This window comes from Oncorhynchus tshawytscha, linkage group LG33, assembly GCF_018296145.1.
Source record: "Oncorhynchus tshawytscha isolate Ot180627B linkage group LG33, Otsh_v2.0, whole genome shotgun sequence".
Taxonomy (NCBI): domain Eukaryota; kingdom Metazoa; phylum Chordata; class Actinopteri; order Salmoniformes; family Salmonidae; genus Oncorhynchus; species Oncorhynchus tshawytscha.
The window spans coordinates 25,745,125-25,763,521 of NC_056461.1; the positions used below are offsets into that span (position 1 = coordinate 25,745,125).

At 43.8% G+C, this 18,397-nt stretch overlaps 1 protein-coding gene across 2 annotated transcripts in view; it reads left to right on the plus strand.

The window, feature by feature from the left end:
- Positions 1-18,397, plus strand: part of LOC112233469 (myosin-IIIb) — a 53,666-nt gene that overhangs the window by 6,036 nt on the left and 29,233 nt on the right. For both annotated transcript variants that reach the window (XR_002950765.2, XM_024401129.2), the window contains exon 4: positions 10,110-10,212. Coding sequence is in view for 1 of the 2 variants with exons in the window: in XM_024401129.2 (XP_024256897.1) it covers positions 10,110-10,212 (103 nt within the window). In the remaining variant the exon portion in view is untranslated. The remainder of the gene's footprint in view (positions 1-10,109; positions 10,213-18,397) is intronic.

Consider the following 18,397-nt stretch of genomic DNA (forward strand, 5'->3'; position numbering starts at 1 on the left):
GAGGTGGAATGAGCTGTTCACAGCATGAATGTACCGCCGTCCAATCTGTAGCAACTGAGTGATGCCATCGCATTAGCATGGACCAACATCCATGTGGAATGTTTCCGACACCTTGTAGAATTCCCAGAAGAATCGGGCTGTTCTGGAGGCAATGGGAAGTCCAACCCGGTCCTAGATGGGTGTACCTAAATAAATTTGCAGGTGAATGTAAAGACGCACACATTAAAATGTACACGCACCAAATTAACTGCGTACTCATACATGGAGACATAGTTTGGTGAAGTGTGGTTCACCAAACTACTAAACCAAATTGAAATGTAGACACACATACACTCTGGTAACGCTTTACTTGATTGGTTTCATAGAAGGTTTCATGAATGCCATTCATGACGTCAGTGGAATGGAATTTTCTAAATTAAAGTTGTAATGGAACACATCTTTACTTAGGCCAGGATTCAAGCACCCCTTTTCGGCTATTCACCATTTAAAGGCAATGTTACCCCTGTCGTGAAGATTGCATTGAGTAAATGCTGCAGATTCTTTAAATGTCAACCTGTTTTTATTACCAGTTATTTTATATTAGAAATATCTGGTGGGTTTGAGCTGGATGGTTGCTGGTGTTAAAAATAATATATATATATATATATATATATATTTATTTGATTTATTTATTTATTTATTATATTTATTTATTTTATTTATTTATTTATTTATTTATTATATATTTATTTATTATATATATATTATTTATTTATTATATTTATTTATTATTTATTATTTATTATATATATATTATATATTATATATATTTATTATATATATATATATATATATATCTAGGCAAGTCAGTTAAGAACAAATTCTTATTTACAATGACAGCCTACACCGGCCAAACCTGGATGACGCCAATTGTGCGTCGCCCTATTGGACTCCCAATCATGGCCGGTTGTGATACAGCCTGGATTTTAACCACGGTGTCTGTAGTGACGCCTCTAGCGCTGAGATGCAGTTCCTTAGACTACTGCGCCACTCGGGTGCCCACTTCCTGACTGGTTTATTTCTGTGCAGAACTGGCTGACTAAATCCAACTCCACGATTTACGATGGAGTTGAGCGGCGACTGGTGTGGGCGGACTGTAGTTCTGACATCACACAAATTATATTTTTATCAAAAACAATGAATTATAGCGCCCAAAGGATACCTCTGTCATTTATTAGGGGTTTAGCAGCGAAGCTCGTGAAAGCTATTGTATTTGTTGACTTATTATTCCTCTTCTTTACAAATGTGGATACATAGATGTACCAAATTTGGTGCTGATCGGTCCAGCGGTCCTGGAGAAAAAGACGTTTAAAGTGGTCAACATCATTAAAAATGGTCCAAAAAAACCTGAAAAGCATATTATGTTGCATGAGCAGCTTGATTTTGTGTTCTGATATTTGGCAAGCTTTAGTAAACAGTACAAATATAACTCGTCCTAGGACAATGTGTCCAATTTTTCCTGATGGTGACAGTGGACACACATCTGAACCCCGGAATAGCTGCTTGCAGCTTTAATTATTAAATGTTTTTACTCTGTGTCAAAACAATGACATGAACATCCCCTTGTACTTAAAAATTGCACACACCTCTCCCCTCATTGAATTAACCAAAAATTATGATTACAACCTCAAATAACAATAACTGTAGCGACCCTGTGTTTATGAACGTGGAGATCGACTTTACCACTTGTGTTAACAGCATGGACAAGCTCACTTTCATTAAACTTGTTGGTTTGTAACAGATGTCTCTTTCCATTCATCAAATGACCAGTTTGGATGCTGGAATTAGTAGAGTTGATGAACATGCACAGGTAGCCTACAGGATACTTTTTAAGTAGCCTAATCAGATTAAAACATTGACTGGTTGTGTTGGTGCCACATCTAAAACAAGATCAATAGGGGAGCTTTTTGAGCTGCGTGTCTCATGTCTTCACTGTTCTTTAATGCGCAATGATGCACCTGTCCTCCGCTGCCTATCAGCTATTCCTCTATGTTCTGGTGGATTTATATTGAAAATTGGTGCAGATTTGAATTATTTTATTTGTGGTATGATTGGTTGTTTGCTTATTGTCGATCTGGACAAACAACCCACCTACCACTATTGTCACTGAATGGTGGAAAGAGGACAGGATTAGACAGACTAGTAGACTATATTGACCTGTGGTTTCATGAGCGTGTGGAAAAGCCTAGTGCATATGGGAAGTACCAAAACACCTTAATAGTGCAAGCAGATGAGGACATTTGGCTATGGAAGAAATGTGTGTGTGTATATAGTAAAACCAGGGGAAGAAACATACTACCCTCCCCTGTGTCCAATTTAAAAAAAAAACACAACCCTCCCCAAAGTAAAAAAAAAAAAAACGTTTATCAACCCTCTATTCTCTCCTACCCCAGTAAATTTCGAACTATCCCTTAAAGGACACAGCTGGAGATATACATCCTCTTCAATGTTTTATTACGTTAACCGGCAAGTTATTACATGAACCGTTGTTACAAGCATGGTTCAGTTTGGCATCCAGTATCAAGCTACATAGGTTTCCACTACAGTAATGTGGATTCCTCCCTAAGCAATGCAATACACTTACACTGAAGGTCTGCCCTGGCATAAAGCTACAGTAAACTTGGTTAACACGAGGGAGGTTCTTCTCAATGGGTTTGTCAGACGTTTAGGAGCTTAACTTTAGCCCTGTCGATCATTCCAGTGGAGGATATTTTGTACTGTACTTTGCTCTCCACTGCTGCAGGCTACAGACCTTCTTTTTTTCCCTTTTTTTTTAGATGTTAGTGTATAGATTTTAATACTGTCATTTCAAACACTTTGTCACTTAAATGAATATGCAACCTGCGTGTGAATGTTTAAAAATTTAAGCCACTTTTATCCCTTTTCTCTAAGATAAAATGTAAAATGGCATAACATACAACTTTAGACTGAAAAATCAGCAAACCAGACCATGGATTCTAGTATTGCAGATACATGTATCTACAGGATGTGTATCTCCAGCTGTGTCCTTTTTAGGAAAGTGATACATGAGGGTATTCAGGGCCGGAAACAGGTGTTATTGCGAATGATTTGTAGACTGGAAGGGTGAACACCGTGTAGTTTGCATCTGTGGAGATGTTGATTGGTAAACTCCTGCAATGGAAGTGAGATGTTGCTGTTCTGTTTTACATCCACAGAAGCTTGTGGATCCATCTGGAAAGAGGGGGGCTTAAATGCTTTGAAGCATGAATGGAAGGACTAATGCCCTTTTACAGATCTATGCGGTTGTTGCTTGTATAGTATTTTCCCATTTGTTCCAAGCACACGCCTTCCCAGCAGCCCCGGCAGTGTTTGATAGGGCCAGTCGTTCTGGGTTACAGCGACGCCACTGATGAATGAGCCAGTCAGGCGGTGGGAGGGGTTGAATGAGGCTGATAATTGTTTAGGCGACAAGGAAGGACTGTGATTGACGACCTACTAGGGCTGGGCGATATATTCGACTTTGTTTTAGCGCGATATGGAAAATGCCTGTATCACAATAATCAAGGTTCTGTTATAACGTAACATTTTACAAATGCAGCATCTCACTGTCTCTTCTGTCAGCCCAATGTCGAATCATGTCCCAATTGCGTGCCAACACATGCACAGAGGTTATCCACCAATCACAGTCCTAGACAGCCTTTCACAAGAAAAGTTTGAGTTGGAAGGAGAATGGATGCATTGACCTATTCCATGGCGAAATACAGTGGGGAGAACAAGTATTTGATACACTGCCGATTTTGCAGGTTTTCCTACTTACAAAGCATGTAGAGGTCTGTAATTTTTTATCATAGGTACACTTCAACTGTGAGAGACGGAATCTAAAACAAAAATCCAGAAAAACACATTGTATGATTTTTAAGTAATTAATTTGCATTTTATTGCATGACATAAGTATTTGATACATCAGAAAAGCAGAACTTAATATTTGGTACAGAAATCTTTGTTTGCAATTACAGAGATCATACGTTTCCTGTAGTTCTTGACAAGGTTTGTACACACTGCAGCAGGGATTTTGGCCCACTCCTCCATACAGACCTTCTCCAGATCCTTCAGGTTTCGGGGCTGTCGCTGGGCAATATGGACTTTCAGCTCCCTCCAAAGATGTTCTATTGGGTCCAGGACCTTGAGATGCTTCTTACGGAGCCACTCCTTAGTTTCCCTGGCTGTGTGTTTCGGGCTGTTGTCATGCTGGAAGACACAGCCACGACCCATCTTCAATGCTCTTACTGAGGGAAGAAGGTTGTTGGCCAAGATCTCGCGATACATGGCCCCATCCATCCTCCCCTCAATACGGTGCAGTCGTCCTGTCCCCTTTGTAGAAAAGCATCCCCAAAGAATTTCCACCTCCATGCTTCACGGTTGGGATGGTGTTCTTGGGGTTGTACTCATCCTTCTTCTTCCTCCAAACACGGCGAGTTGAGTTTAGACCAAAAAGCCCTATTTTTGTCTCATCAGACCACATGACCTTCTCCCATTCCTCCTCTGGATCATCCAGATGGTCATTGGCAAACTTCAGACGGGCCTGGACATGTGCTGGCTTGAGCAGGGGGACCTTGCGTGCACTGCAGGCATTCAACACCATAGTACCCTCCAAGCTCGTCATCAAGCTCGAGACCCTGGGTCTCGACCCCGCCCTGTGCAACTGGGTACTGGACTTCCTGACAGGCCGCCCCCAGGTGGTGAGGGTAGGCAACAACATCTCCACCCCGCTGATCCTCAACACTGGGGCCCCACAAGGGTGCGTTCTGAGCCCTCTCCTGTACTCCCTGTTCACCCACGACTGCGTGGCCACACACGCCTCCAACTCAATCGTCAAGTTTGCGGACGACACAACAGTGGTAGGCTTGATTACCAACAACGACGAGACGGCCTACAGGGAGGAGGTGAAGGCCCTCGGAGTGTGGTGTGAGGAAAATAACCTCACACTCAACGTCAACAAAATTAAGGAGATGATTGTGGACTTCAGGAAACAGCAGAGGGAACACCCCCCTATCCACATCGATGGAACAGTAGGGAGAGGGTAGCAAGTTAAGTTCCTCAGCATACACATCACAGACAAACTGAATTGGTCCACCCACACAGACAGCATTGTGAAGAAGGCGCAGCAGCGCCTCTTCAACCTCAGGAGGCTGAAGAAATTCGGCTTGTCACCAAAAGCACTCACAAACTTCTACAGATGCACAATCGAGAGCATCCTGGCGGGCTGTATCACCGCCTGGTACGGCAACTGCTCCACCCACAACCGTAAGGCTCTCCAGAGGGTAGTGAGGTCTGCACAACGCATCACCGGGGGCAAACTACCTGCCCTCCAGGACACCTACACCACCCGATGTTACAGGAAGGCCATAAAGATCATCAAGGACATCAACCACCGAGCCACTGCCTGTTCACCCCGCTATCATCCAGAAGGCGAGGTCAGTACAGGTGCATCAAAGCTGGGACCGAGAGACTGAAAAACAGCTTCTATCTCAAGGCCATCAGACTGTTAAACAGCCACCACTAACATTGAGTGGCTGCTGCTAACACACTGACACTGACTCAACTCCAGCCACTTTAATAATGGGAATTGATGGGAAATGATGTAAATATATCACTAGCCACTTTAAACAATGCTACCTTATATAATGTTACTTACCCTACATTATTCATCTCATATGCATACGTATATACTGTACTCTATATCATCGACTGCATCCTTATGTAATACATGTATCAATGGCCACTTTAACTATGCCACTTTGTTTACATACTCATCTCATATGTATATACTGTACTCGATACCATCTACTGTGTCACGTAGAGTAGGCCAGATGGCTAAACTGGATAACCTAACCTCTATAAAATAAAAAGATGGCGGAACCGCAAAAGTTCTTCTGTGCAAAGGTGTTTATTTACAAGTGATTCCGGAACAGAAAATAACAGTACTGCCATCAACGTCTACCTTATGGGACAGCTTAACAACAATGCTGCCCCATCCACAGCTCAATCCAAAAAATCCCCCCACATAAAGATTGACTGTCCCCAGCTAAGGCCTTGTCAAACAAACATTTCAAGGTTGCGTCAGACTTCTGCAGTGTAGCAAAATTTTGTGGAACATCCCATTGCACCTCTAACCCAGACACGTCAGCAACAGGTACAGGGGTTCCCACATACTTCTCAAGACGCCGCTGGCGGCGTGACTTTCTGGGCCCTTTGGTTCCCCCCTCGCACAGACTATCACACAAGTCAGGCAGAGGTTGTAAACCAGCTTTGGCCTGGGCACGAGTGACAACTGAACATGCCATCTGAACATCAGACTGGCAAACTGACTGCTCATATAGCTGACCCCCACACTTCCCAACAGATCAGAGAGTACAGGCACATCCCTCCCCAAAATCATCTCAAAAGGTAGCTTCTCCATTACCCCAACTTTGAGGAGGTATTTCTGACCCTGAATCTCAACTGTGAGCTCTGCTGTGGGCTGCTGTGACTGGTCACCATGGACACATTGGATCAGTGTCTGATGACCATAATCAATGTCATTAACAGGTACATTACCTTTTCTGATCAATGACAGGGAACTGCCGGTGTCAATCATTGCAGTAAGACTTTTACCATTCACTTTTACAGGTACCAAGCATGACCCTTCCCGAGTCTGTCTATTCTGAACACCATCCCCCTCTCTGGGTACATAACAGTAACCTGAGAGCTTGGATTTACGTAGCGGACACATTGAAGCTTTGTGCCCCTGCTGCCGGCAGTAAAAACAGGTCAGACCCCTCCCATCAGAGCGAACTGCATGATCCCTTACCTCCCTCCCAGACACATAACCCCCAGAGTTACCTCCACCATCTCTGGCATTTCTGATGTCCCTTGTGTCTCTGAGACTCCTTGGAGCGGGTGCTGCAGGTTGTGGTGGGCCCCCTTTACGTGCATTAAGATACTGCAGTGCAAGCTTGGCCGCCATAAGCCCGTCCTTGGGCTCGTGCTCTCGGACCCAGGTTCGAATGTCGTGTGGTAGAACTTGTAGAAGTTGCTCGGGATGATGACCTCCCGATTTCGTCCTGTGTCTTCTCCCGGTCGAACCCATCGTCGGTAGAGACCCTTGAGGCGGTGGTACGTCTCTGTCGGCGACTCACCCGATGGCGTTGATGCAGCTCTGAAGCGTTGACGGTAGGTTTCCGGTGAGATGTCAAACTTCACCAGCAGCGCTTCCTTCAAGCCCTTGTAGACATTGGCCAGCCCCTCATCCATTGCTGTGTAAGCCTCTAAGGCCTTGCCCGTGAGCAATGGGACAAGCCTGCAGGCCCACTCTACCTCAGGCCACTGCCACGTCTTAGCCATGCGCTCAAACCTCAGCAGGTAGTTTTCAATGTCCTCCCCCTGCTGGTATGAGGGCATCTTTGGCTCCTTCCTCAGGAATGCTGGAAGATGGACGTTAACACTGCTGGACTGGTCTCCTGGCGCTGGCCTCATTACTGCTTGGGGTGCCTGCTGTGGAGTTGAAGTCCCTGCTGCATCGAGCCTTTGTCGTCCTGGTGTTGGAAGACCCAATCTTGGGCTCTCACTGACGAGTTCCGCCTGGTGGGGAGCTGTGAGGATAGATTGGCGTAGGCCACGTAACTCCTGCTTGAGGTCTTCGTCCCTCCTCTCAAGGCAGGTGAAAAGTTGCTGAAAAAGGGTTACCATGGTTGGGTGTGGTTCTGGTCCCCCAACTGCTCCTTCAGTCAGCAGCTCACCCAGTTCTGGTTGTCTTTGGCCCCGCGGTCGGGCTCCTAGTTTCTCATACTTGACCTCTTCTTCACCAGACGATTCCATGGTATTCCACCCCGGTTCAACTTCAGGTACCTTTTCTGACAGTTGATGCTGTTGCTGAGAACGCAATCCTGTACGCATTCCTTTACCTCTCTTGTTGGAATTCACTGATTTGCGGTACGCCATCCCACCACTTTTTTGCAAAATCGGCAGTGTATCAAATACTTGTTCTCCCCAATGTATATGGTTTCAGTCTTTACAGTAGAAAAGTCAGGCTTTAAAAAGCTGATAAGTACAGTCGACCACAAATATCAGCTGCCAAGCCGTAGGTATTTAACGGAAGAAGCCCTGCCGCGATTATACACTGCTACCCGCGAAAGAGTCACAGAGAAGCTGGCTAGTGTTTCTTATTTTTCCAACCAGTCGATCTATGGTCGAGCAGAACGTCAGAGCCGTACCGAAGTTTGACAGTCCACTACATCAATGAAGACTGTAAATTGCGAAATGTCTGCCTCCAGACGTCTTACTTCCCCGATGATCATACGGGTGAAATAATGGCCCAGGGTCTCAATGACTCTGGCATCGTGGAAGATGAGCAAAGACCAACAGGTGTACATGACAACTGACAGCCGGAGCAACATGATAAAAACATTGGTCTTGAACAACTGATTGTTGTATTCCCAAAAATGATTATATAAATTACATATTCAAACAGCTAGTGGTCAAACATTACTTAACAATAGAATATACGTGTGGGTGTTATTAATTTGTTTTGCACAAATAGGTGTGTGTGTGTGTGTGTGTATGTGTGTGTGTGTGTGTATGTATGTATGTATATATATATTATAATAATATATATACACACACACCTCAATTTATATATATATATATATATAAATAAATAAAATCTCTTGACTCTTTGAAACCTCTGATTATTTTTATATTAGGCCATATTGCCCAGCCCTATGACCTACAGTATACAATGACAGGGAGAGAACACTAGCCTAAATGCATAGGTATCCCCAAATGTTAGGATGTAAATAACACTTCTTATTTTAATGAGAAAGGGCCAGACAAAAGGTGTCAAATGTTCAATAGACAAAATGTCTATTAAATTACATTGACCGTTTTGCCCCCCACAGCCCCGTCCCCCAATGCACCAACAACCATCAAATGAACAAAAGAGAAAGACAAAGGAAAATGGACAGTAAAAATCATGAAAGCAAAGCCAACTGAATATGTTTGAGTGCATGTATGGCACTATTTACATGTGTGTCCATGTATGTGCACGTGTGTGCATTTTGAATGAGAGTGTGTGTATATGCATGTGTTCAAACACCTGCAAGGCTTCAGGCTCAGGCAAACAGGCATTAGTTGTAACAATACTGTCCCTCTGTCATTCAAACTTTCTTTTTATTTTGACTTTTTTTTTTTTACTTCTTGCTTCATTGTAGGACAATAAATATGCTATAGAGTTGCCATGGAGCCTAGATTTTACATGGGGATAAGGAAGAAATGCATTCAACTGCCAAGCCTTATCAGTTCTCCCAGGATTTTAAACTGAGTGTTGTTCTTGGACATGAACTTGCAGTTGGTGAATGTAGAGTTGTTTTTTTTGACGCAAACGTTATGCAGAAAGTCAAGAAGACTGATGGAATAATGGAAATACAACCAGCGTTGATGTCATGGAAACATTTAAATTAGATTTAAAACATTTATTTGTGAAATGCCATTTGCAATCAGAGCTTATAACAATAGCCCTAGGCCACGCTTGGTTTTCTCCCCTTGGCAGAATGGTGACTCCTGGTATCAACAGTAGCTTCACTGTATTTAGGCTACACTATCAGCTGCACATGTACATTTGCATGTCCTATTGCTCATGCAAAACCCTGCACTGGTTTTCAAGTACTCACTCATGTGTACTGCTTATCAGTTTGGTAGAGAGATACATCAAGCTCCTGTAATTTGGCTGCCAAATGTCCTTCTAATTCTGGGTCACTAGAAACATGAACACATTTGTAAACAATCATGTTGAACCCTAGCTTAATTAGGAATATGGTTCTGAACAAGGTAGATTAAAAAGTCGACATTCTGAGGTGATATTGTGTTATCTGTACCAAATGAATCTGCCAGTCAGTGTTCAGAATGTCTATCTCTCTAGTCTGTGTATTCTAGCAATGCACTGCTTTTTTTTCTCTTTGAATTTGAGCAATTGAGTAAATTGCCTTATTCAATGTTGTAATACAGCTGTACTACATGGCGCCACTGATACACTGGCACTTATTTAGAATGGTCTCCTGTACCTTGTTACACAGTGGGGAGAGTGGAGCAGGGAAGACCGAGAGCACCAAGCTGCTGCTCAGACAGATCATGGAGCTGTGCAGAGCCAACTCACAGCTGGAGCAACAGATACTACAGGTAAGACTCTACCATGCACATACCTACACCAATGCTAACATATTGCAGGAAAGAGATCTGTCATTCTCCATACTATGAGCAACAGAAATTGCCGGGAAGACAGATGTCTGTTATTATACCAATAACAATGCTGACTTTTATCAGACAAATGACAGTAATAACAAATAGGGTTGGCTGCTGTAGGTATGAGAGACATACTGCAGCTAGACCAGTTTCGACATGTCCCTTCTACCACACTTCAGGATTGCCCTCATACCTCAGTTTAAATCAATATGGGCATGGAATTTGCATGATATGAACGGAATGGGACACTCCTCTTATTGCCAATGCCTCAGACATAGTTTGTTTGAATAGGAGTTGGATGTTGATCCAAGGCTACTTTGCCAGCTTACTTTCAGAGTATGCAGCAGCAGTAGCACTGATGGACTGATGAAGGACGTGTGGTCCCACCTTGACATCATCTTGATATTCACCTCTGTGTGTAGTTGTCACCGTAAATACAGGGCTTGTGACCTGCTCGTAACACTCATTCCACGTTCAAAACAACTGGGAACTCTGATCAAATCATGGCGTCAGTGATTTTCAGGTCAGAAAGTCTGAGCTGTAGAAAGAGGCCCAAGTTCCCGAGTTGGATGACCGTTCAAATCTATTTTTCCCAGTCGGAGCTCGTTTTTTCCCCCCAGAGTTCCCAGTTGTTTTGAACGCACTGAAGTCGGAAGTCGAAGATTTCCAAGTTCCCAGTTGTTTTGAACGCGACATCATTCCAACGTCTGTGTGTCAGCCATTTTAGTGAGTCACTCAGTTGAAAAAGGGATGTTTAAGGTCATACTTTGTTCTTTTACGGTCCCACCTTCAGGTTGATGTGTTTTTTTATGGGCGAGAAACAATGAAATGTCACGATTGCATCAAAGAAAGGGTTTGGCTTTTCTAAAAATAGCCTTGATTGTTGTATTCCTATAGGCCTGCCCACTGCTTGTTCAAAGGATGTAGCAGTGATAAAGAGGTGTGTTCTAGAAGGTATAATAATGTTGAATAGGTTAGGTTACCTAAGTCCCAGCATTCACCATTCTGTACCAACAAACCGAGCACACCATGCACTATGCAGAGACCCACACTTGGGAAATTAACCACTTGGCGTAGACCTCATTTCATTGCACACCACTCGTAGACCTTAGTCTCAGGTTACCTACTATTTACCATGGGTCCAACTGAAACAGCTGAGTCTTGTCAAATGGCAAAACATTACCCAGTAACACAAAAACATGTTTTTCTAGTTAGATGTGTAGCTGATGAGACTGCACAATGGAGTGTACCAGTTTGAACTCACCCAACATGGAATCCCAGTCCAGAAATGCTACACATTGGATTGGCTACATCCAGTTTGACATCGTAGGACATTTTATTTGGTTTGTTTATAAAAATGAATGGAGGAAACCCTCTAAGTCTGAAGTAAATGAGGAATTATAGAGATACCTAGATAAGAGTGTTTTGTCTGGCATGTATTAGCTCAAGGTTCTCTCCAATGCTACAAAAACTAATTCTGGATTCTACTACCATTTTATGCCTATGCATTTGGAAAGTAATTCAGGCTCCTTGACTTTTTCTACATTGTTACGTTACAGCCTTATTCTAAAATGTATTCAATTGTTTTCTTCCCTTCATCAGTCTACACACAACACCCCCATACTGACAAATCAAAAACAGGTTTTTAGAAGTATCACACTTACATAAGTATTCAGACCCTTTACTTTGTTGAAGGACCTTTGGCAGCAATTGCAGCCTCAAGTCTAATTGGGTTTGACGCTACAAGCTTGGCACACCTGTATTTGGGGAGTTTCTCCCATTCTTCTCTGCCAATCCTCTCAAGCTCTGGCAGGCTGGATGGGGAGCATCGCTGCATAGTTAGTTATTTTCAGGCCTTTCCACAGATGTTCGATCGGGTTCAAGTCCAGGCTCTGGCTGGGCCACTCAAGGACATTCAGAGACTTGGCCCGAAGCCACTCCTGTATTCTCTTCTCTTGGCTGTGTGCTTAGGGTCGTTGTCCTGTTGGAAGGTGAACCTTCGCCCCAGTCTGAGGTCCTCAGTGCTCTGGAGCAGGTTTTCATCAAGGATCTCTCTGTACTTTGCTCCGTTCGCCTTTCCCTCGATCCTGACTAGTCTCCCAGTCCAAGCCGCTGAAAAACATCCCCACGGCATGATGCTGCCACCCATGTTTCACGGTAGGATGTTGCCACGTTTCCTCCAGATGTGACGCTTGGCATTCAGGCCAAAGAGTTCAATCTTCATTTCATCAGACCAGAGAATCTTGTTTCTTATGGTTGGAGAGTCCTTTAGGTTCCTTCAGGCGGGATGTCGTGCATTTTCCTGAGGGGTAGCTTCCATCTGGCCACTCTTATCATAAAGGCCTTATTGGTGGATTGCTGCAGAGATGGTTGTCCTTCTGGAAGGTTCTCCCATCTCCACAGAGGAACTCTGGAGCTCTGTCAGTGACCATCAGGGTTCTTGGTCACCTCCCTGACCAAGTCCCTTCTCCCCCGATTGCTCAGTTTGTTGGGCAGCCAGCTCTAGGAAGAGTCTTGGTGGTTCCAAACCTCTTCCATTTACGAATGATGGAGGCCACTGTGTTCTTGGGGACCTTCAATGCTGCAGAAATGTTTTGGTACCCTTCCCCAGATCTGTGCCCTAACACAATCCTGTATGGAAGGGCAATGGACCATTTACTTCAACCTCTTGGCTTGGTTTTTGATCTGACATACACTGTCAACTGTGGGACCTTTTTATATAGACAGGTTTGTGCGCCTTTCCAAATCATGTCCAAAGGGTCTATAAATACTTATGTAAATAAGTTATTTCATTTAAATAAATAAAAATTTAACGTGCAAAAATGTAAACCTGTTTTCTCTGTCATTGTAGGGTATTGTGTGTAGATTGAGGACGTGGGGCCCGCATTCTGAAATATGATTTGTCCCCCTCAGTCTTATCATTGGAATGTGGTATAAAGCAGGGAAACGGTGTGCTTTAGATCAAATCAAATCAAATCAAATTTTATTTGTCACATACACATGGTTAGCAGATGTTAATGCGAGTGTAGCGAAATGCTTGTGCTTCTAGTTCCGACAATGCAGTAATAACGAACAAGTAATCTAACTAACAATTCCAAAAAAACTACTGTCTTATACACAGTGTAAGGGGATAAAGAATATGTACATAAGGATATATGAATGAGTGATGGTACAGAGCAGCATAGGCATGATACAGTAGATGATATCGAGTACAGTATATACATATGAGATGAGTATGTAAACCAAGTGGCGTAGTTAAAGTGGCTAGTGATACATGTATTACATAAGGATGCAGTCGATGATATAGAATACAGTATCTACGTATGCATATGAGATGAATAATGTAGGGTAAGTAACATTATATAAGGTAGCATTGTTTAAAGTGGCTAGTGATATATTTACATCATTTCCCATCAATTCCCATTATTAAAGTGGCTGGAGTAGAGTCAGTGTCATTGACAGTGTGTTGGCAGTAGCCACTCAATGTTAGTGGTGGCTGTTTAACAGTCTGATGGCCTTGAGATAGAAGCTGTTTTTCAGTCTCTCGGTCCCAGCTTTGATGCACCTGTACTGACCTTGCCTTCTGGATGACAGCGGGGTGAACAGGCAGTGGCTCGGGTGGTTGATGTCCTTGATGATCTTTATGGCCTTCCTGTAGCATCGGGTGGTGTAGGTGTCCTGGAGGGCAGGTAGTTTGCCCCCGGTGATGCGTTGTGCAGACCTCACTACCCTCTGGAGAGCCTTACGGTTGAGGGCGGTGCAGTTGCCATACCAGGCGGTGATACAGCCCGCCAGGATGCTCTCGATTGTGCATCTGTAGAAGTTTGTGAGTGCTTTTGGTGACAAGCCGAATTTCTTCAGCCTCCTGAGGTTGAAGAGGCGCTGCTGCGCCTTCCTCACGATGCTGTCTGTGTGAGTGGACCAATTCAGTTTGTCTGTGATGTGTATGCCGAGGAACTTAAAACTTGCTACCCTCTCCACTACTGTTCCATCGATGTGGATGGGGGGTGTTCCCTCTGCTGTTTCCTGAAGTCCACAATCATCTCCTTAGTTTTGTTGACGTTGAGTGTGAGGTTATTTTCCTGACACCACACTCCGGGGGCCCTCACCTCCTCCCTGTAGGCCGTCTCGTCGTTATTGGTAATCAAGCCTACCACTGTTGTGTCGTCTGCAAACTTGATGATTGAGTTGGAGGTGTGCGTGGCCACGCAGTCGTGGGTGTACAGGAGTACAGGAGAGGGCTCAGAACGCACCCTTGTGGGGCCCCAGTGTTGAGGATCAGCGGGGAGGAGATGTTGTTGCCTACCCTCACCACCTGGGGGCGGCCCGTCAGGAAGTCCAGTACCCAGTGGCACAGGGCGGGGTCGAGACCCAGGGTCTCGAGCTTGATGACGAGCTTGGAGGGTACTATGGTGTTGAATGCCGAGCTGTAGTCGATGAACAGCATTCTCACATAGGTATTCCTCTTGTCCAGATGGGTTAGGGCAGTGTGCAGTGTGGTTGAGATTGCATCGTCTGTGGACCTATTTGGGCGGTAAGCAAATTGGAGTGGGTCAAGGGTGTCAGGTAGGGTGGAGGTGATATGGTCCTTGACTAGTCTCTCAAAGCACTTCATGATGACGGATGTGAGTGCTACTGGTAGTCGTTTAGCTCAGTTACCTTAGCTTTCTTGGGAACAGGAACAATGGTGGCCCTCTTGAAGCATGTGGGAACAGCAGACTGGTATAGGGATTGATTGAATATGTCCGTAAACACACCGGCCAGCTGGTCTGCGCATGCTCTGAGGGCGCGGCTGGGGATGCCGTCTGGGCCTGCAGCCTTGCGAGGGTTAACACGTCTAAATGTCTTACTCACTTCGGCTGCAGTGAAGGAGAGGCCGCATGTTTTCGTTGCAGGCCGTGTCAGTGGCACTGTATTGTCCTCAAAGCGGGCAAAAAAGTTATTTAGTCTGCCTGGGAGCAAGACATCCTGGTCCGTGACTGGGCTGGATTTCTTCCTGTAGTCCGTGATTGACTGTAGACCCTGCCACATGCCTCTTGTGTCTGAGCCGTTGAATTGAGATTCTACTTTGTCTCTGTACTGGCGCTTAGCTTGTTTGATAGCCTTGCGGAGGGAAAAGCTGCACTGTTTGTATTCAGTCATGTCACCAGACACCTTGCCCTGATTAAAAGCAGTGGTTCGCGCCTTCAGTTCCACACGAATGCTGCCATCAATCCACGGTTAGGGAGCCCTCAGAGCATGCGCAGACCAGCTGGCCGGTGTGTTTACGGACATATTCAATCAATCCCTATACCAGTCTGCTGTTCCCATCGATGTGTCTGCTTGGGGGGGGATATATACGGCTGTGATTATAATCGAAGAGAATTCTCTTGGTAGATAATGCGTGCATTAAAATCCCCAGCTACAATGAATGCCGCCTCCGAGTGGTCAGGTAGGCTGTTTTTGGAGTGTGCATCTGACTGGGTAAAAAAAGAAATAGAATCCCTCCCTCACTTCTGAGACCAAAGTTGCGCCCCTGTTCAGCATTGTTGACCGCTTGAGGGGAAGGGGGCAGGAGAGATGGTCTCTATCTTCTGTTGTATTAACTATGCTGTGTATTCCCCCTCATTCATAGTAGTGTTCAGTGATAGTTGAAAGTGATATAGCATCAATCAAGTGATGCTATGATAACCTTATCTAATGGCTACATATACAGTATTATGTTGTAGGATTGTCATCTATCATGACCAAAGGTTATTATCTGCTTTGATATTGGAGAAGTATGATCTAATGCACATCCCTTTGAAATGTCATTGGACACATGTTGAGGATGGTCCTTTTGAAATAAGATGGTGGTATAGCGCTGTGCTTTTTCTTCGTGTACTACATTACGGTCCACTGAGTTGCATTGGTTACCAAACTTGTTCTCATTGTGACCGAAATTAAAAGCTTTAGAATTTTCTTGTGACGGACCAAATACACACAACCACGTTTCTGGATTTCTGCCACAACCCAAGAGACACTTCCTTCCTACCATTTTGGAATCTCAAACGGAATATCATAACATCATGGAGGTTTTATTTTTCTTCCTCTTTGACTTCCTCTTGGCTCCCCCACTGTGGTGATTACTATGGTAAACACACAGACTTGACCGACGTCCCTCTCCGGACCCTGTTTTCTCACGCCTGTCTCATGGTACGAGAAGTTCTCTGTGGGATACGGGATGAGACTGAGGGCCTCGAGGAAAACTAGGAAGTGTGGGGAAATTCCTCCAGCCTTTCTGGGGAATTGCATCACTGGGACTTGGTGGGAGTGATTGGCTGGCTCCTTGGCTGTGAGCTAGGGTTCAGAGAGAGGCTGTGTTTGACAACACTTTTTATTACACTGATGTTATTTCGGGGTACATGTGGTTTGAGTAGACATGGATTTGATTAGCTTGTATGGCTTAGGTCAGTATTCTGTAATGTACTGTACATTCGCTGGTTATTCTCACAAGTGTTACAGCTGCATGTTCTCTTCAGTCAGGGTGCTGATGAAGTATTCTAGACCTTTTTGGAACAGTGGAAAATGCAGTTCAACTGACCACTAAAAAACAGAGTAAGAATGGAAATATGGGTTTCCAGATATACTGTAGCCACATGTTCAAAGTCACTACTTTTTCTATGCCACGTAATGGTTTGCTTGCGTGTCTGCAGAGCAGGGATAATTGGGAGAGCCAAAGGGGGAGTACAGAGTTCCAGCAGTCAATAAAACATATTTTCCAGAGTTTCACATCTTCCATTTCCCCCTGCTGTTCTGCTGCAGTCTTCTGATGAGTTTGAGACAATCGTAGGTTCACTGAGTCCAAGTAAACATTCATAATGCAAACACTTTTTCATAAGTCACTTTTCACACCATACAATTATGTTTCATTCATTGTACTTAAAAGTGCTCCCTGGAACAAGTACATGGTATTGACGATCTCACTTGACTATTCCTAATATGGTACAGCTTCTACCCTCTCTGACTGTCGTCAACAGTTGGCCTGGTAATTGACGGGATGGGTAAAGCGAGAACTTAGAGGTTAAGAGTGAAATATGTTGAAAGGCTGACAGGAAAACCTGTGTCATTTACGCCTACCTCGGCATGCAATCCCCTCATTGTGGTCACAGCCAGGACATTGGTTTCATTACAATCATGTGTTTGCATTATTGTTTAAAAACAAGTATATTGCTCTTGCTGCATTCTTTTATATGTTTGATAATGTTCATTTGTTAACTTTTGCACACAGGTTGATAAGTCATCACCACCACATTTTTGATGGCCTGCTAGAGTTCAACACACTGACATGACTTGTAATTTAGTTATATCGAGTTGAAGGAGATGTTACAAAGTGTTTTATAGCTTCAATATGCCATCAGTTTTCCCTGAATAACTGCATTGTATTCCTCGTCCAACTTTCACTTCCTTCATTCTCCTGAGGTGTCTATATATCAGTAATTTACACATTAATCCAATGACATTTTAACTTTAGTATTAATTTCCCCTGGGGAAAACTCTGGACCTTGCTCCTCTGCTATTGTGATATCTTGGTTTCAAAGTACCACATCCTTAACTGTCATGCTCTTTACTATCAGGAAACAAGTGAAAGGTTTCAATGGTCTTGAATTCTGTAATGTATTGCATCCAGAGAACAATGCTATAATTCTTCCCTTGTTTATCAGATGATACGACAATGCTATAATAATTAGTGTGTTTTGGTACTTAGGCCATCTGGCACGAGAGGCTATGATCAAATCACGTTTTATTGGTCACATACACATGGTTAGCAGATGTTAATGCGAGTGTAGTGATGCTTGTGCTTCTAGTTCCGACTGCAGTAAAAACTAACAAGTAATCTAACAATTTCCCAACTACCTAACACACTCAAATCTAGAGAGGTGAATGAGAATATGTACAGTTGAATTTGGAAGTTTACAGACACTTAGGATAGTCATTAACACTTGTTTTTCAACCACTCCACAAATTTCTTGTTAACAAACTATAGTTTTGGCAAGTCAGTTAGGACATCTACTTTGTGCATGACACAAGTAATTTTAACAACAACTGTTTACAGACAGATTATTTCACTTATAATTCCCTGTATCACAATTCCAGTGCGTCA